Raw genomic sequence first — 21,824 nt, forward strand, 5'->3', positions numbered from 1 at the left:
ACACATGTTGTTCATATTATGAATAAATATAGTTGATTAGGTTATATTTATCCCTAATATGACTACATAACTGCCCAGGTGTAATCATAGTGTTCAACTTCCTCCAGAAGCTTTTATTAAATATTGTTAGGTTATTATCATACTATGCGCACATAAGTGTGAAATTGTTCAGAGTTTTTTGGTCCCGTTGTGTTTATACTTGCATATCATGTATGGTTGGATATGCTAGTTCACTATAAACATTGCTCTGATACCAACCTGTCACACCCCCGAACTAGCGGCAGAAACGTCCGGGGGCTCGTGTAACTAACAATTGAATAATCATCACAATGAATATACATGAATCATAACACGATCATCATCAACATTACATAATACAACTAGCATTGTTCACATCAAGTACATTGTTAAATTACATAAGTTCAAATTGTTAAAAGTGCGATAAGTGCTTTTACATAAAACAAAACCATACACACTTGCAAATCTTCCAGCTTAATGATTACCTAAGAATACAAGTTATTTTGAAAACGGTCAACATATATAATGTTGGTGAGTTCATAAGTATGTTTGAGTAAAAGTCTTTGTATCTTTCATAAAAACCCAGAAAATCCGATATTTTCTGTAAAATGCGTGAAAATGATGTGAAAATCAAGTATAAATGCATGTGTGAATTTCATAGTTATAACTTATATGAGTGTAGTTTAGATTCATTGTATTGTGAATAAATGAAAATTGTATATGAATAATTTCCCCAGAAAATCTGATATTTTCTGTTTTATAACAACATCTAGATTCTTGTATCGTTAAATAAGTTGTTTTTGCATTGACACAATCGAAGAGTTTATCTTCGAAAGGTTACATTTGGTATTGAATCCCTATGTGAGCCATTATTACCATGCATGATAATGACTAGGTCGCCCGTCTTGGTATTTTTCCAAATGTCAGTCTTGCTAAGGATGTTGTCGCACCTAAGGCGTCGGGATCACCCCGTATAGATCTATACACAAACTCTCACTTTCCTATCAGGAAACTCTGATTATAACTACAGGCTACGATTGTACACTCAGAGGTGCCAACCGACATGTCTCACTAGATTCTCAACATCTTTTTGTACTATGTTTAATGTTTACGTATAAGTGGTATGTTTTTGTATTCGAAAAGCACATATATAAGTATACGACGTTTAATGATTACACAAAGGTATAGTTACAACCTACTAACATGTGAAATTTCCATTCCAATCCCTATTTGCATGTAAGTAGACCACAAAGGCCCAATAACATGTAAAAGGGTAATTTAGGCCCAATAGCCATGTTAATGGGCCACAAAAGCCCAATAAACATGTAATCCATAACTTACACCCAAATTAACATGTAAGTGGGTCGCAAGACCCAATAAACACGTCATGGAAAACATTGGGCTCAATATACACTTAGTTGGGTCTTTAGGGCCTAATGGCCAAGAAACGTGAATATTAGGCCCAATAAATAATTATTGACGTATTTCGTTCATTTGTTTTGTTCCGTGATCTGTTTTAGCTCAAGGTTTACTAGATTGATGATAAGAAGCTTTCTTTTTGTAAAAGTGACATTTTTGGCCAATAATCCTCCAATTTTTAATTAAGGCCCAAAGTTTCGTAAAAATGACACTTTAGTCCATAATTTATAAAAATTTGTAATTTTGTCCCAAATGTTTGGAATTTCACGGATTTAGCCCAAAAAAGTTATATTTTCACATTTAGTACCCTGTTTTGTAGAAAAGTACATTTTCAGCCCCTTGCTTGTTAAAATTTAAACTTTTGGCCCAATTTTTGAAAATTTTACATTTTTGGTCCAATTTGAAAATAAATGTTATTTTCACCCCTAAATTTGGTTTATTTACATTTATGACTCAAACTTTGGAAAAATAACATTTTAACCCCAAAACTTCATTTTTTCGCGTATTGGGCCCAAAACCGTGAGGCCCAAAGGTTTTTGCCCATTAAGCTTAAATTTATATTTTTGGCCCTTATTAAAGTATGTTTGACATAAAAATACCTTTCTATACATGTAGGACCTGTTTGGCCCTTATAAAAACATGAATGTCACTTTTTGCCCTTATCTTTTATTTTCTTGACAATTTTTACCTTTACCAAGGTTTTTGTTGAAATCTTTCATATCTTAAACATGTAATCACTTTTGGCTTGATAATGTGATGCATATAATGTCATATATCATAGATCTTTGCTAAATAATACTTAAAATTTCGAGATTTGCTAAGATCTAACACATTTTTGCAAAATAAACTAAGAATTCACACAAAACATGCATATAACACATAGATCTACACATTTTACTTGCATTCTCCGCAAAAAATCATATGAAAACCAAAAAAAAGAGGTATGAACTCACCTTTGCTTGATGTTTCGGTTTTTGAAAAAGAAGTGGAAAGGATTTTTGGTCTTAGCACACCTTTGTTGTGAATCTCGAGTTTATGAAGCTTCTAAGGTGTGATCGTGGAATAAAACCATGTAAGAAGGAGTTTTTCATGTTAAGATGAAATAAGATACTTGTGTTTGACAATAAATTACCAAAATTTTGACTTGATGAAGATCCTTAGAACCCTAGCAAAATTTTGAGAGATTGGAGGAAGGAAGAGGATGATTTTAGAGAAGTTTGGAGAGAATTTTTCAAGTGTGTGTGTGTGTGTTTTGCCTCTCGACTACAAGTAGAAGAAGAGAGGGGAGAGAGGTAGTGAGGTGACTTACATGGAAGTATGGGGGATCTAACATGGATACATGGTGGACAAAATAGAGGTGGCATCTCCAAAGTCAACCCCCCCCCCCCCCCATTTCACTTCCCTTTTTTTTACATGGGCTGAGATATTGGGCCAAGAAGAAAGGGTGGAGTGGTTTGGGACAATTAACTTTGGTTAGGATCTTTGGATCCTAAACATAAATATTTTCGGCCCATTGGGCCGTTGGAAGCATTCACGACCCAAATAGAATAAAAGAATGGACTTATGGCTCACTAAGGTTAATTGGATTAGTTATGGCCCAATAAGGCCCATTAGGGTTAGAATGAACCATTCTTGACCCAAATGGTCCAAAATGTTTTAGATTTATGAATTAGGTCCAATTAGGATCCAATTAGGGCTTCTAAGTCCAATAAAGTTGAATTGGGTGCTTATTGGTCCATTAGGCCCAATAAGGAGATTCTAGTCCAATATGGACTCAAACCATGGATCTTAGGACTTCAAACTCTTTGATGATCATGAATGGTGAATCTAAATGAGCATTGAGTGAGATTTACTTAGAGTATATATTTTACAATAGTTGAATGGTCACACAGGAATAGAATTTCCTAGCTAAAATGCCAGTTGTGACAACATAACCCGCACAATCCACATAATCACATAAACCATATCAACCATATAAACCATGCATATAAACATATAAGGATGTCGTGGAAACCCTCCAAGGTCTTAGTCCAACATGTCATGGGCTCCCCTCAAGCTCTTTTACCTATATGTCATGGGCTCCCCTAGGGTCTTAAATACTTGCCATGGGCTCTACCATGGTCTTTACCTGGAATGTCATGGCTCCCCCCATGGTCTGATATCTAACTGCCATGGGCTCCCCCCCAGGGTCTTCACATATCTAGCCAATAAGGTACTAGCACATTCGCATATGTATACATACTAGGCATATAAATAGTGATTTCACAATAATCACCACAACTAACTAAATAGGCTGGCCTCGATGCCTTCGACCCATTGGTATGGTGAGGAGACTCACCACAAATACAATTTGGAGTTGAATAGGTCCAAGCTCCGAGTATAAGCTCTATCAAATCCCTAAACATAAACAACTCCTTAGATTCAACTCAACCCTTCAAACCCTTAAAAGTCAACCTTGGTCAAAGTCAAAGTCAACGCTCCGAGTTGACCCAACTTGTCGAGTCCACCCAAAGTCAGAATCTAGATATTGCGATCCAACTCACCGAGTTTTCCTACAACTCGTCGAGTTCCTCCACTTTTCAACATAGTCGGGGCAACCCCAACCCAAATCGCCAAGTTCACCTAAGACCTATTGGAATAGTGTCCAAGGTCATTAACTATTGGTAATACTTCTAATAATAACAGGGCCTTTTGGGTTGCCCTCAAGACCCAAATTGAGTAGAATAAGTAAAGGAGAAATTGGTTTATTAATTATTATGGTTAATAATTAATTAGAAACTAATTGGAAATATATTTTGGAAATATATTTTCGGAATTAATTAAAGGGTTGAATGTTCATTAATCGATAGTTGGTTATTCAGGAATGTTCCAGAACCCTTTTGGAATTAGGGTTGGATGAAAATCACTCCATCCCACATGGGAAAGGAGTGAAATTTCGTGGTTATGCCTCCATCCCACATAGGAAGGAGTACAAAATCCTAGGAGGCATCCAAGGCTATAAATAGGGCCTTAGGGATTTCATTCGTCCTTGCACCTTGGCTTGAAGTTTCGCCAACCCTTCTTCCTCACCCTCTTAGGGACGATTTCTAGCCCTCTTTGGGTTTGGGAAATTGACCCTTCTCCTAGTTATTTTTATTCCACTCTTTGGTTTCATTGGGTGTGATACCATTAGAGGGATTCTGGTTTGCTTTTCATCCAAGCAACTTCATGGAGGATCAAGATCTCAATTATGGAGATTACGGGCTACATAAGAGGTATGTTTTCTTACTTATGTTTATGTTTCTAGGGTTGGTGTAATTAACATGAAGCCATAGATCCATAGGATGCATGTACACGTAGGTATATCATTGTTTCAATTTTTCCGCTAACTAGTTTAGAGTGTATCTGATGCGTAGAAATTAGGGTTTTGGATTTTTTTTTGTCATTTTTTGAATATTAAGCTTTATCTGTAACACCCGGTTCCAGGTACGTATTTAAACTCAAGTAATTTCATGTTTCGTTCTGGGACTCGGTGAGTTGAAGGCCCAACTCTTCGAGTAGACTCGATTTTGACCGGGAAGTTTAGTGACCTACCTGACAAGTCGGGGGACCGAATCGACGAGTAGAAGCATTCTAGATGAAACCCTAATTAAACAACTTATTCTACCTCAAACCAGCCACCATCGTCCCTCCCAACCCAGAGAAACCCTAACTCAAAACCCTAAGCCTTTATTGAGTGTTCTTGAGCGTTTTTTGGTGCCTTTTGTGTGTATTTGAAGTTGGAAAAGGAGAAGGAAGCTTGGAAGATCAAGAGAGAGCAAGTAGATCTAGAAGTATTGGCACATTTCCTGCTCATTTGAGGTATAAAGCTGATACATTGGCTATTCATTACTTAGATCTTGATTTGGGGCTTTTTTCTACCTTTTTTAAGCTTTAGTGAAGCTATACTCGGATTTGTGTCTATATTTGGAGTTGTACTTCATATTTGGAACCATTGAGGGTTCCCAAGGCATAAAGGTGCCAACTTTATGGCCATGGGAGACCCATGCGACATATAAACCCCCTTTTTATGGCTTTTTGAGCCAAAAAAACCCATGCATGGACATCAAGTTCGTACCTTTACGTATAATATGGACATTACCCACTTGTAACGACCCAATTTTAAAGGCTTTGATACTAACTTGTAACGACCCAATTTTCAAGGCCAAAAATTTCATTTTTGAATTAATAAATTTAATAAACATTTTACCAAAACATTGTTGATAAAACATCAAATTACAAAATCATAATGTTGTATCTCAAACCATAACATCAAAAGTAATGAAAATCAGAGTACATTCCTAGAAACTCAATGCGGAAACCATGTGTGTGTGTGTAATGTGTTGCTACACCGCCGACTCCTTCCCCTTCGACGAAGAGGTACCTGAAACCAAAACCAAAACTGTAAGCACAAAGCTTAGTGAGTTCCCCCATCGTACCACATACCATACAATATCGTCAGTATCTTTCAACCGTTAACCTTCATCGGTATTTTTCAACCGGTAGCCGTCATCGGTATCTTTCAACCGATAACCATCATCGGTATCTTTCAACTGATAATCATCATCAGTATCTTTCAACCGATAATCGTCATCGGTATCTTTCAACTGGTAACTGGGGACTATTTCACCCCCTACCACTAGCACACAACAACAAATATAAGCATACAGTCGGGCATATATGGGTACTGACCTACCCTTTGGTCCTAAGGACCACTGTTAGGGAAACTAATCCTTACTATACACATAACACATCATACAGATAAATCTCATGACCAAAACACATAACCACACCAAGATAATTATCACAAAGACCTTTATCTTCTAAATACCCCTTTATGGTGGGCCAGCATTGTGGCCTTAGACCCACCCCTACTGAAAGGTAACTCACCTCAATGTCGTGCAGTGTTTGAATTATCCTCGGCACACAAGTCGACTCCCTTCGACTCCTCGATCCCTATACGATAACCTTCAAGTCAACACACAACAGGTACAACCCTAAACAGGGTTAGTCCAAGTCAAGTCAAAGTCAACTTCAAGTTGACCCGACTCGCCGAGTTGGGTCATCAACTCGCCGAGTCCCTCACCCTTTACTCGTCCTTATCCATGTCTCGACTCGTCGAGTTTGGCATCGACTCGACGAGTTCCTTTCTTGTATGAACATCGCATGAAACTCATCTGACTCGCCGAGTTGCATGAACACTCATCGAGTCCACCTTCATCTGATGAACAAATCTTGTCCTCGACTCGACGAGTTGTATGAACAACTCATCGAGTTCATCTTCAATCTTAAGGAGATTGACTCGGACTCGCTGAGTCCGTTCTAGTACTCGTTGAGTCCCATGAACTCTATGTCTAAAATTATGTCCAATGCGTTGGGTCACTCTTTCTGTCCGGTTACAACCCTTCTAACACTTAACTGAGTTCTTTTGACCTTCAATAAATATGGGACTCAAAGCCTTGGACTCGTCGAGTCCCAGGAACGGACTCGCCGAGTCGGACACGTCCACACTCTAAATCCTCAATTTCTGATGTACAATCTTTGATCAAAAGATAGATCCAAGCTTCTACAATCGATCTAGCACATAAAGTTACAGACTTTACGTGCTTGCATGGGACTTTGAGCTCAAAAAGACATAAAACAAGCTCTTATGATGCATGGGACCTTTCATGGGTGCAAAAGCATCCCCCAACTGCCTTGTGACTCCCTTAAATACGTGATTTACAAGCTCCAACCCCCAACCATGTTTGCAATCATGGTTGGCCATCAAAAATGGCTTATAAAAGCCCTAAATCTCCCCAAAAACGGATCTAACCAATGAAAGAGGAAGGTTACAGCTTTTTACCTTCAATGAACTGTAGAAGGTGGACAAACTTGGGTTCCCTTGGTCTTTACTTGCTTCCTCAAGCGTTTCTCCTTCCTTCTTACGATCTCAAGCACCAAAATCCACCACCAAGGATTAGATTTCTTCAATAACGGTTAGGGTTTCAATGAGAGGAGTTCTGGGAGCATAAGGGACGTTGTGGCCGACATAACATTATTTAAATAAGGTGCAAATCCTCATATTAGGTTTTTTATCTAGACAGGGTCTACTCGTTGAGTCCAGGACCCGACTCATCGAGTCCACTGCTTAAATCCCGCGTCCCATCCCGCTTCTACTCGGCGAGTTGGTCCTTCAACTCACCGAGTCCAAGGCCAAAATGCATGATATTTAAATAGTAAAATAGAAAGAAATACGTACCAAGAACCAGGTGCTACACGCAGTTACGACACGCATTTACGATGCTCATTTATGACACAGAATGCGTATCAAGGAAGACCCTGTCATTAAGGAAGACAACACGCATTTGTGTGTCGTAACCTTACGACTTGCATTGTGTATCATTAAAGCCCCTGTTAAGAAAGGCCATATCATAAATGAAGATGACACTCCTTTTTGCGTATCGTAATTTCAAATGTTTAAAAAAATTATTATTTATAGATTTACTAATTTTCAAATTAAATTGGCGTTTAATGTCTCATAATAGAAAATAAAATATCATATACAAAAATATAATCCATTACATAAAATTTAATATCATACTAATAATTGTTCCATGTAAAAATAAAACAAATCAATAGAAGTTGTAACAGAAATTTACAAACTAATAGTTCTAATAACCTAGTGTGTGTCTTACTGTAAACAAGATTTGTGCTGATTTTTTGAAACGTGTGCCTCACTTGTCTCCACTCTTCCTTAATAACACCACTCAAGGATTCTAAATCTATGAACTTGCTCACAGTATCTATATTTCTTGCAAAAAAAACATAACTACAAAATAAGTGTGAAGATGGATTATTACAGTGGAAGAGAAGTAAAGAAAATTTTCGTATATTTTTTAAACCTATTAAGGTTCCTCCAATGGGACACATGGGTAGTCAGACTTGATATAGGCTTCCAGTAAATTTATATAATTTTTATTAAAGTCTTTCTTTAGCTGCAAAACCCTCCATCATATATATATATATATATATATATATATATATATATATATATATATATATATATATATATATATAGTGTCCTTAATGCTTCCTTAGCTACAATAGCTGTCTAAACATATGAAATTTATAATTTTCTTTTAACATTTTACAAAATTATATTGTATATAGTAAGCTACATTGACAGAAGAGGCAGCTGGAAACAAACCAGGAAGGATAAGGCTTAATTCGTATATGAGCTTTCTTAGACCTATCAGCAAGATAACAAGACAAAAAAAATTCTTATTATCAACAAAGGATGGAATACCAATGATGTCGGGTAGAAAAGAAAATGATTCTAAACTTGATAGAAAAGCCATCACAATGATCACAAGGACTGGAGCATGGTGTTGTGGAACACAACAACAAACCTACATACACAAAACACAATTTTAGTATTTCTGGAACCAATTAAGTATATCACTCATTGTAAGAACTAGAAAAGGATGAAAAGTTTTTAGGAAATTATATGGACTTATCGAGCTGCAAGGGTCATCCATGTGTTATTCTTTCTTCAAGTTACACTTACATATGATGCACCACCTGCAACTCCAGCAACTGTTGCAGTGGACTATACAAGATTCTTTTCAACTTCTGATGGTTTGACCATGACCGGTTAACCAAGAAGAGGTTGACCAGACCAAATACACCATTAGCTAATATTGAACTAATCATCATGTAACTCAATTAAAAGGAACAGAATAGGCATACACCACTATGTAACTCAATTAAAATAGGGAGGAATATTGCTAATATTGAACTAATCATCATGTCTTAACTTAAGGAGGTTAGAAGAGAAGCAAGGGTAAAGTAAGGAGTTAAGATACCGATACAAGGAAAGCCATGTCCATAATAAGGCTAGCGACGGCACCAACTACATGACTAAATACACCATTAGCTACAGTAGAAGAACCAATATCAACATCAACCTACAAAAAAAAACATTTGAACAAAGTTAGTGCATTGATTAGTACCTTTGGTTGGTCAACATATAACTATAAGAATAGTACCAACATATAACAAAGTTAGTACATTGATTAGTACCTTTGGTTTGTCAACATTTGAACAAATACACCATTAGCTACAGTAGAAGAACCAATATCAATATCAACATCAATGTTTCATTTTGAGTTAATGCATTGATTAGTACCTTTGGTTGGTCAACATATAACTATATGAATGGTACCTCTGGGAGGAATCAATAGCAGCAATAACATACATCATAAAAACAACCTGCATGAAAGAAAAGTCAATCCAAACACTTAATGAATGTTACAGAGCTTCTAAATAAAATTTTCCTTTGTAATGATATCAACGTTTGTAACAGGCCACATATAGCAATCAATATCTTAGTTGGCTGAAGCTTAACATCAAAAAGCATATCAACCATGTTGTCCGGTGATAAAACCTACAAAGCCACATATCAATGAAAAAAATTAGATAAGAGAAATATCTATTTCATAGCATAGCAGTCATTAGATATTTATGGGAGAGTAGCATGTTAGAAAACCCTTGACAAGAGGACCACAAAGGATGTTCACAAAGTTTAAGCAAAAGGCATTCCATCAGCTGGATCAATATCAAGGCCAATATCAAATTATTGTTACAATTATTATTATTATGTTACAAAAATCGAGAGTTCTTAAAGATTTCAAGAATGTTAGATTTGACATTAATCCCACCAACCGGGTTTTTCATGTGGAATATTTCACAGTATGTTACTTTATCATGTGGAATCACAACCAAAAAACTAAAAGACGTCATCATTACTAGCAAGTTCCTGCCACTTCCTTTATCAAATAAGCATTTATATGCATCAACTGAAAACACAAACAAACCTCATCAGCCATCGATAAATTAACTTACATATACACACATAGATATATGTTTAACTTACATATACACACATAGATATATGTTCGTACCTGGTTTGGAGTGAAGAAGGCCATGGCTAGGGGAATTAGCCCAGTGGGAGGAATGCTCAATTCCATTCCTTCACACGCAATCACATTTAGAGTTTCACACTCAATGGAAACTTAGTTATTTACCTTGTTATGCCCTGTAACAACCATAACATGTATGTCAGCTGTCATGCATGAGAGAATAGCATTTCTGAATTCCTCTCTTGGTGAATCCAACATTCCAACTTTAAAGTAAACAAAAAAAGGAAAAATGAAAATAAAATAATTTGAGAAGATGTTTTGGATTGAGGATTGGAATATGAGAATGGGATAGAAAGCATACCAATCCAATAAATGTAAGATCTTTCTCATCAAGTAAGGTAATATTTTGGTGACCTGTAGGCATCCTCTTATTCATGGACTCCCATATATCGAAGGCTTGTAGAAATTTAGAGTGTAATTGTATAACCATGGTTAGGTTTTCATATATCGAAGGCTTGTAGAAATTTAGAGTGTAATTGTATAACCATGGTTAGGTTTTCTAATAGATCGTGGTGCAAAATATAAAATTGCATGTCTGTATCCGTTTTAAGATACCTATAAAAGGTCAAATATACGACTCCATTTAAATTATTATGAAGAAGTGAGACAATACCTTAGCTGTAGAGTCACCAATGTAGGTAAAAGTCAAACCAGATCAGAATTACCATCCTTTCTTGTTACAAAAAAATCAATGAAAAATAAGATACAGTGAAGCATGAAAAGATAAAAATACGAACAATAAACAATAAACAAAGCTTAATACAATCGATAATTTTACATAAAATCATATAATACAATTAATTTTTAATGAAGACTTTCAACTTATAAACAACTGAAACATCAAAAGTAAATATAAAAACAAATTTATTTCTATAAATTGTAATTGAAACTTTAAAAGAGTAAAAGAATAGATTCAAAAAGTAAAGACAAAAGCTGAAAAAATAAATAATGTAAACACAGGAACTATAATTGTGATACTGATTTACTATTTTAGGTCTTGTAAAAGGATAAAAACTAAACAAAATAAACACACAACTAAGAAGTAAACATATAATGAACATTGACGGAACCATTATTACCATGTGAGGTATAAGTTGGGATTCCATATTCAAGAGGGTGATTCTAGTGATACAGTGAGGAGAAGAATTCTTGTGAGGAGAGAATGATGGTTGTAAGAATGAGAGAGGATGATTTGGTTTGACTTATGTGTCGGGCCTGGTCAGGACTGAATTGATGTGTTCAATTAAGTTCAATTTCAGACAAATCTGAGATTGAGAAACAAACTGTTGGACAATAAGTATGACTATATTCCATGTAATTGTCTGCACGATATCTTGAACGGAGGACTATATGATCCCTTATCTAAAGGGCAGGTTACTAATAAGATCAGAGTTCGACAGCGTCTTTGAGAGCTACGATTGCTAATCGGATCCTGAAGTCGCAGTTGCATTTATAGTTATTAGACTTATCCAAGTGGGAGAATGTTGGATTAATGTCTAAGTCCATAACTATATTTGGTATGTACTTGACCCGGTTGTGCATGGTCCTTTTGGGTTGCCTTCACCAAAGTAACTGGACATAATGATTTATGGAGAGAAAGGATATTATTGTTTATTAATATATTATATGAATAATATATTAAAGGAGAAATCATGTTGTTTAATTAATATTGGTCAAGAATTAATTTTTGTGGCTAAAAGAGATTAATTATATAAAGGGGAATGGAATTGCTAATTATAAGATAATTGAATTTGGGTTGTGGAACTTATGGATTAAGGGGGTGGATGATTTCAAGTTGGAAGCCCACTTGGAAATCCTCCAAGGGCCCTATTCCAAAAGGTTCTTGGAGCTGCTTAGGGCCTAAGCTATCCAATTAGGGTTTTGGCTGAAACCCTGGTAGCTCAGCTATTTAAGGACCCCTAGGGCTTCAGTTTTTGGTTACCAGAAGAAAACCTAGAGTTCCTATAGCCGAAATTGTGCCTCCTTCCCTCTCTTCTCAATCATCTTCTTGCCTTGGCGTTTGTGAGCCATTAGAGGTATTACAATTGTGATACTAAGCTCTTAAAGATTGAAGATTCTTGCTACTATGAAAAGGTAATCATCTAAACTTGTATTAATTGTAGATTTCGATTTTATAGTATGCTAGATTAGGGTTTGTAATCTTTGGATAAATTTGCATGTACAATAGAGAAACCTAGATCCAAAGCTGTAGGGTTTTGCATATGCACATCGGAATGTTCTTTTGCTCAAAACCCATCCGTATTGATGCGATTGGATCAGTTGAGTCGTTGCGAATAGAAGGAAGGCAATATCGTTGCGACTGGTTACGTCGTTACGATCAAAATAATAACAAAATTTCAATTGGAACTATGATTGCAAATGAGTCAATATTGTTGTGATTGACTTCTATTTTTTACGTTGTCATCTGTAATAAAGAAGAAATGTGTGATACTTACTCTTCTGTTGATATGGCCAGATCTCTTTTATATTTTCAAGTTCATGGTTGTATACCTTGATGACATATTGGTATATCACAAAAGCAGGGAAGAATATTTGGTGAATTTTAAACATGTGTTTGAAGCCTCTAAATCTCAAAGATTCTATGGAAAGCGGGAGGAGAGTTCATTCCATGTTGTTTCAAAAGGGGAATGGAATTTGAGGGGCAAGGTTCACAAAGCAAGGAAGTCAATCTGAAGTGCTCCCCATGGAGAAAATATGTTGCCAGATGAGTATCGTTTCAAAAGCAAGCATCTTTGTATATCCAATCATTCAAATCTTGCGTTCTTGGCACTAAAAGCTTATAATGGAAGAGTGGCTAATCAGTTCGGTATTGAGAGAAAACTACCCAAAAGTTTGTATCTTGTTGAAGAAAACCTTTCTGAATTGAGGGCAATTCCTCTTGAAGAGGGAGGGATTGATGCAAATTTGGATGGCAGTCCTCCAGATGTCTATTTCCGATCCGAACTCAATTGGGTTTGAACGTAAATCATGATGAGAAGCAAAGTTTTTGGCTCTGAAATATGCTCAAATTGCGAACGAGTGGGACTGGGTGCGAACCGTTGCTATGATTCATCGTACCATGTTTTGGTATGTGAATGCGAAGAGGGCTTTCTATGCGAATCGAAAGTTGGATGTGTATGGATAAGAATGGATGCGAACAATTGCAATGTCACATGTATTTGTTGTTCGTAGCGATACTATTCATATTCATTTGTGGATCATTGTGAAAGAAAGCTTGGATGCGAAGAGGAACTTGGATGCAAAAGGGATTCGCATTTCGACCGACTTAGATACGACACCGACTTCCATTCCAGGGGAGTTAGGATGCGAATGCGAGATCTCGGAAGACTAAGAGTCGCCTCGGAAAAGTCACTCCTCGGAAGTTGAAAAGTCCTTTTAATGTTGAAGCCATTTGTCTTCTTTTGTCGGTCTTTTTTTAGTTTTAATAAACAATTAATTGGCATAATAATTAGTGTCTTTAAGTTAATATTTCATTATCTTTTGTAAGGCTATACAAAGCCCTTTGTCGATCATTTTGTAATAAGATATACATGAATGTTGAATATATGAAGTTGAACTTGAGTTCGTTCAAATTGTTGCGTATGATTCAAACTTTGATCTTTATTGGGATGTGTTTCCTGGTTTTGATTCTGAACTCAAATAAATAGGTCTTGATTTGTTTTCACTGAATTTTCAAGCTATAAGTCTAGTTTAACCTTCAAATCTATCACTTTTGTTTTTGTTTTTGTTTGTGTTGTTATTCCGCTCCATAATTTATTTCCAAGCTCCAGTGTTCTTATAAATTGTGGTGTTGGAAATCCGAGTCGTGTTGTGGATTCTTGGAGCGGTCTAAATAAGCACCAGAGGTCTGGCCCATATTTGAAGATTAAGCATAACTAGATGAAACCTAATCTTAAACTTACTTCATGGCTGGGGAAAAAAATACTTTCCAAATCACCAAAAGTAATCGAATAGATAAGATGCAGGATTCATGTACTTAGTTATTGTCATGTATCTTTTTTATCTTACACAGATAGAATCAAAGACAATTTATATGATGCTATAACTCAACATAGTTAACTCTTGTTATTCTTGATATTTGAAAATCTAAGTTGCAAACAAATCAATTTCGATTAAAAGATGGAAAACATAAGATATGTAGTTTAAAGGGCATGTAAAAATAATTATTGATGAAAATGTTACATTCCTAGAGCAAATCAGTTCTTCTTTGAAACAAAGAAGGGACTTAGAGCGTTCAACTCAAAGTTAAAGGATCGGGAAGTTAAATGATTCAAAAAATATGAAATATCAAGTAACTCTAAAAAATCTATTTTCAAATTGAAGTTTGTTGAGTTGTAGAGTTGAATAAGCCATTTGACATCATTGTCGCCGTTGAAAATTAGCATTACGGTCCCTATCCCTAAAGAGCAAGCTTTGATTAAGGGAGAGCCACTCTTGAGGTAGGGTTGGATGGATCGATATCGGTTCGATCTGATCCAATCAAATGAATCCAAATTGATTTTATTTTTGAAACATGGATCTGAATAATTCAAATTAAATTTAAATCCGATCTGATCCAACCAAATTACAATTTGTCTAAATTGGTTTTTACAATTCGGTATTCAAGTGGCTAAACATTAAATACTATATAACTTGAATATTTATCAACACTATGAAATAAACAAAAAACAGTTTAGTTGTGAATTAATATATATATATATATATATATATATATATATATATATATATATATATATATATATATATATATATATGTAGTTTAGTATTTTGTAGAAAAAAAATATTTGGATAAGAAATATATATTAAGGTATTATATTGCATGAAGTTTTCTAATCTATTAACAATATAATTTAGTAAATTTATAAAAGATTAAAGATATAATATAAATAAATAAATATCATTCGGTCTTTTTTTTTTTTACTATTTAGTTTTATTTTATAAGCCAAAACCAATCCAAAATAATAATTCGGTTTTGCTAAAAATCAATTCAAAAATCCAAATGTCCGAACCAAATAGTTCTATCAAAATTGTACAATTCAACAATTCGATTTTATGCAAATAGTGATTTTTCCTACTTAGGGTCCAAGGGCAGCACCTCATGAAGAACATTTTGATTTGAAGAGCTACAAAGTATGCAAATCTAATAAAATATAACTATTACGCTCGAAGATAATTATTCAGATCATGTATGTGAACCAAGAAAATATTTATAATTTTTTTGTAGTATATTTATTGTGTGTTTATCATTCAGATCATGTATGTGAACCAACAAAATATTTATAATTTTTTTGTAGTATATTTATTGTGTATTTATCATGTCTTTAATATTATCACCAAGTCTATGCAAATGGCGATTATGATACAAGAGTTGCGCAAAATGAGGCTTTCAAGGAGATAGGCAAGAAAGTTATTAATTGTATTTCATTTAAAGTGATCTTTTTGACCGTTAGCATGAAGAGAAAGCATCTACAATTTGGTCAATTGCATTCCTATAGTAGACAAACTCCAAACTCCAAACTCCACTTGTGTTATGTATTTTGAAGAAGGCAAAGAATGTGTTTCAAAGCTCTTCAACTAAAGGAATGCTGAATTCCTCAAATGAAGGAATCCATAAATTCCAATAAGATATTCAAGTAAACGCGATCATGAAATTGAATCGGAATCCACATCCACTTAATAATGGCAAAGCAAAGATCACATGAGATTTTTGTATTATTTAGTAAATTATTAACAATATAAGTCATACGTTTCCAAACTTAAAGCAAGAATATACATGGTTATCTTCAAAACTACGATATGTAACCGTAGTTAATGATGGTAACCAAAGTGTTTTAGTTAGTTCATACATGTGATATTAATTAATTAACCCATACAAGAGCTTAATTAAACAATTCAATAACGTTACATAAAAATTACTTTAAATGGTTTACAATGTAATTAAAGAAGCAAATGCTACTCCTAATCCATATGCGTTGACCGCAAACTTTCTATACATTATAATCCCCTAAAATAAAAATATTAAGAATATACATCAAGTAAAAAATATTAAAAAAAAATTAACAAATGTAATAGCTAGTCTACATTCTTTTTTTTTTCTTTTCTTTTCTTTTCTTTTTTCTTTTTTTTTTAAGGTCGCCACAAGATTGAAACTCCATTTTGGAATATTCCAATCAAATAATTGGCCAAAGGCATCCAACGTAATAGTGTACTAACGTTGTTCCCCAACTTCAAGTTGGTTCAACGAAAGAGAAAAAACCCATTTGGGTAACGACTTTGTTCTCCTAGCAGAATTATGCAGCATCTGTTGATGCCGATTCCTATTATTTTTCTTCGACATTGACTCCACAAATGACTTGACACGTTGCATGGCCAAGATTAGGGTTTCTTCAGACATATTGGCGAAGCAAACCCTGAACCAACCCGGTTCACTACAATGGCAAGATGAACCGGGCGAGATGTTCAACCGGACATCATACACAATCTTCTCCCACAGTTCGATTTCTCCATCAAAGGTCTTTGAGCTCAAAAGATGTCTCATATCCACCCAACAAAACAAACCGGAGTTGCTTTTCAGGCATCTGATTCCTACCTTTTGAAGCCCTTTTACCAGCGTTTCCTGCCGGTGTTTCAACCTCCGGCGATTCTCAGAAAGATAGATATTTGTGAATTTCCGGTCTGATAACATCTCCGACAGTAAATACTGTGTTTGAGAGGAAATTAAACCGAAGCTAGACATTTTTGTGGCGGCAGAGACGACGTCACCGTTGCCGGAGTAAATTGCTCCGACTCGAAAACCAGGTAAACCGAGATCTTTTGAGAGGCTGCAGATGATGTGAACGCGGTTAGAAACTTCGCTGTTCATGAGGTTTTTGTTCTTCAGAACCTCCATCACACTAGTGAACTTCGGTGAACTGAAAACAGTACCAGAGTAGACTTCATCACTGATGAGATGGATGTTCTTGGTGGATATGAAGTTGAAGATGAGATCGAGTTCATGGATGCTCAATGATGTCCCCAATGGATTCGACGGATTCGTGACGAAAATACCCTTCACTTTAAGGTCTTTCTTTTTTGCTTGTTGGTAGGCATCTTCAAGGGCAGATCTGGTAATCCGGAAACCATTGGAGCTTGAGCAGTGAATCGGGACTATTTCAGCTCCAGTTCGCCACTTGAGATCTCTATCAAATCTACATAACGTAGTAAATCAGATCAGAATCATAAACTTTACCGTGACGTTACTTTCGATGTAAGGAATATGAGATAAAAAGTAAGGTGAACCTACGCCGGATAATATGGCGTCGGAATGAGGAAAGCGTCGCCGGGGTTAGCGACACAAAACATTAAAGTTTCACTGGCGGAGGTTGCTCCGGCGGTGAGTACAAGGTTGTTTGGATCAAAAGTAAAAGTGTTTCCTCTTATCTCTGACATGAACTGGACGAATGCCTACAAAAATCAAAAGAAATGGTTAAGTATATAAATAGATGAATAACATATTTATAAAACTTGGAAGGTGGGTTTATTTACTACAAGATGATTTAAAAAAAAAGAAAAATGCTTACTTTCTTGAAAGAGGGAAGGCCATGATAATCTTGAAAGAGAGCAAGTTCTTTAAAGACGGAATGATCATCATTGTTCTTGAATTGTGTTGCAGTTGGATTGTTCTCGATCCATGACTCAAGAAGATTGAATGATAATTGATTTTCAGCGAGACCCATTTGGATAATACCATTTGGATTATTGATCTCGTGGTAGGGATTCTTCTCGTACTCTTGCCATCCAAGAAAATACGAGGAATCCTGCCCATGAGCATTACAATCGGTAACTTTTGAGGACAACATGTGTTTGAAAAAAAGCCTTAACTGAGGCAAAAACAATAAGTGTTAAAAGATTGGAATTGGATTTTGGTTAAAATGAGTTGAAGCTATGTGGTGAAAGTGAAGGATAACGCATTTTATGAATGGAGTGTTTGGAAGGTATATATAGAGTTTGGAGATGTAGTTGACAAATAGTGTTACGTTAATTCCATGTCAAATTGTTTGACCTTTGGATTCGTAGACTTTAAAGTTACTCTCATGTTCTACTCTCTTTTTCACGCGCGATCTATTCACACTCCACCGTCATTTGTACGTGCAGTGCACGTGATAAGATTGCATCTCTCCATAGGCATTAAAGATCGAATTTAGATTTTAGATGCAAATAAGAAGTTTCCTTTCACACTGGTTATTTTACGGGAGGCCAAGGCGGCAAGGCCCACTTGGCTTGTAGTTATACTAGAGATTATGAACTAATTAAGGAGTTCTAGTAGTGATTATGGTTGGCTAGTTTCAACAAGAAAGATATGTGTCAACAAAAGGACAATAGTTTTCATTGAGTAATTAAAGATTTAAAGGTAGCAAAAATGCATAATTAGTCTCACCAAAGGTTTACACACGTCTACTCTGTGATTGTTGGAAATATCTAATAGTCGTATGAAGTGATTACGTTTCAAATTATGTAAAGGTTTGGATGTCACAATCAAATGTTCTCGTTTAGATACAAGCTTTTTTAGACAAAAATACATAATGGATAGGGAAAATGATTGGTAACTAAATATCAAAATTGTTCAAAATATATCATTCAAGTTTTGTAACTACAAAAGAAATATCATTGCATTATTGCCTTTGTACACATATTACCATCAAGTAAACTCTTTGTTCCAATCACACCTTATAGTGATTGGTTGTTGCAACTAAGTTGGTGACTTGACATGTTTATTGTCTGATTGGTATATTAGTTGACAAATAGGTTATCTACCTGACATTAAATGTTATATTTGTTGGATTAGGTGTTTAAATTTATAACTGTAAATGAGATGTATTTGATCCAATAGTAGCATGGTCATTTTGAGTTGCTTTCACACTGGTAACTAGACATGATGACTGTTGAGGAGAGAGGCTAATTTATTATTAAGAATAATAAATTGGGGCATAAATATGATTTACTAATATATTATATGAATAATCATTAATTTGGAATCATATTATTAATTAGTATTTAATTTGGAATTAATTTTGGGAGTAAAGAAACTGATTAAAAGTACAAGGGTTGTTTTGTAATTATTTGATGGTTGAGGCTTTTTGCCATTGGATCACACTTGTTAGGGCTAGGCCGAAAATCCTAGAAGGATTTAGGAGTTTTCATCCAAGGCCTAATGCAAAGAGGTCTATAGACTTGCTTAGGCCCTAAGCTAAGGGATTAGGGTTTCCACCCTGAAACCCTAGCTGGCTTCAAGTATAAATAGACCTCCTAGGCTTAAAAATTTGTCCCACCCCCTTGAGAAACCCAGAAGAGACGATTTCTAGAGCTAGTTACATTCTCTCCTTTCTCGCATATTCATCCTTTCACTCTTGTGTGTTTGTGAGCTATTAGAGGTACTACATTTGTGATACTTGTTCTCAAGAGCAAATGAACTTCAAGATTTAGTTGTTATTACTATATAGCAACAAATGTATGAGTTCTAAACCCTTTTGTTTGTGAATTTTCTAAATATTAGATGCATGCTAGGATTTCCTTTTGTGTTCATTTGTTGTATGTCTAATAGGGAAAACATAGGTCCAAATTAGGGTTGCATGCACACATATGATTGTTTGTATAAAACCCAACAATTGCATCAGAGCTTTGGTTTTTGTTTTCAATTGGATTTGATACAAAATTATGAACTTGACAAATTAGGGTTTATGGCTAATAAACCCTAGGGCTTGGATTTTCGAAATTAGGGTTACAAAACCCTAGTTTTCGAATTTTGTTAGGGTTTCTTGAACCCTTTCCTTTGGCATTAAAATTTCAAAATTAGGGTTGTCTAACCCTAGATTTTTCGAAAATGCCTTATTCCCCAAGATAAGATTCCAAGATTTTAGGGATTATGATAATACCATCTTTTGTAATTATTCCTTTAATTGTTTAAATAGATAATTAAAGATCTTTGAATTATCTCATCCCAAATTTTTGAATTTTAGAGGATAAAGGGATTAGGTTAAATTAATTGTTTAATTTAATGGATAATACTCAAATATTTAATATTTTAAATTAATTGTTTAATTTTGGATAATTATTAAATCAAAGTTTTAATATTTAAGATTTTAAAATTAAAAAGTATTAATTTTTGAAAATTTTGAATTTGATTAAAACCCTAATATTTTGAAATGTTTAAAATACACCCTTATACTATTAGAATATTATAAGATTAATATATATATATATATATATATATATATATATATATATATATATATATATATATATATATATATATATACACGTATAAGATTAATCTAGTCTTACCGTTAGTAGGTTTCATTTACGAAGCCGATCTATAAGGGGGGGGGGGGGGGGTATAAGGTTGATGCCTATAAAATAACAGTTGAATGGGTGTCCACTCTCACTCACCGCTTTCTTGATTGTTGGAGGGTTGTTAGCCGAACGGGTGGGATAGGGCAACTAATTCCTCATTAAAAGTATAATGGTTAATAAAGTAACTAAATGTTTTTTTATAAAATTCCCAATCCTAGTTAATTTAGGAAAAATGTGAAAATGATGCTTTTCCATAAAATTACACTTTGCACCCTGCCAAGTCGTTAGCGGAGCGTGTGTGGTTAACCGGCACACTAATTTGTGACTAGCAAAGTGGCAAAGGGAAGCTTGATGTTTATCATAGATCAATGGAGCGTGTGTGGCTAACTGACACATTTATTAGGTGATTTGTAACATCGAGAGTACCAAGTACATTTGCATGGTTATTCACACCTTGTTTGTGATCCTCGGTAACCCAGTCACAAACTTGAAAGGGATATCGAGATTTAAACATGTCATTGAAAGGTTTAAAGAATCTCAAAAGATCTTGGAATTTCAATACATTTAAAACTTAATTTCTATTACGTTTTTCATGGTGGAAATTAGTGAATCGTCATTCACTTACCTTCAAATTATTTGCAGTTTGGATTACGACATCCCTATTTTAAATTGTAAATAATGTTGTTGGATCCTAGCCCTAATTTCTCATTTGGGTGTTTAATTGGGGATTCTTATCTAATCAAACTTTGTCTCTTTTCTATTTCAGATCTCTACTTCGAACAACAACAATGGTTAAGGCTCGACCCCTTCCGGCACATTCTCACTCATGAACTTGTGTGGGAGGGTGATTTTTGATGGGACCAATTTTAATGATTGGAACCGCAACATATGTATGGTCATCCACTACAAGGACAAGGAGTATGTTCTCGATAAGGAGCTGAAGGAGGTTAATGTCAACACTACTACTCCCAAAGAAATCAATGGTTTCGAGGCTCACGAGCGAGATACTACGAAAGTCCATTGCATCATGCTCGTGATGATAACCGCCGAACTGCA

General features: G+C 35.1%; 1 protein-coding gene across 1 annotated transcript; it reads right to left on the bottom strand.

The window, feature by feature from the left end:
• Positions 1–16,322: 16,322 nt before the first annotated feature.
• Positions 16,323–18,374, bottom strand: LOC145043824 (1-aminocyclopropane-1-carboxylate synthase 3-like). The gene is made up of 3 exons (XM_078992586.1): positions 17,999–18,374; positions 17,722–17,882; positions 16,323–17,626 (listed from the first exon to the last, which is right to left on the bottom strand). The coding sequence occupies exons 1-3, from the start codon at positions 18,275–18,277 to the stop codon at positions 16,648–16,650; spliced, it is 1,419 nt and encodes a 472-aa protein (XP_078848712.1). The 5' UTR covers positions 18,278–18,374; the 3' UTR covers positions 16,323–16,647.
• Positions 18,375–21,824: the final 3,450 nt, after the last annotated feature.

Source organism: Lactuca saligna, chromosome 4 (assembly GCF_052625555.1).
Source record: "Lactuca saligna cultivar CGN05327 chromosome 4, ASM5262555v1, whole genome shotgun sequence".
Taxonomy (NCBI): Eukaryota; Viridiplantae; Streptophyta; class Magnoliopsida; order Asterales; family Asteraceae; genus Lactuca; species Lactuca saligna.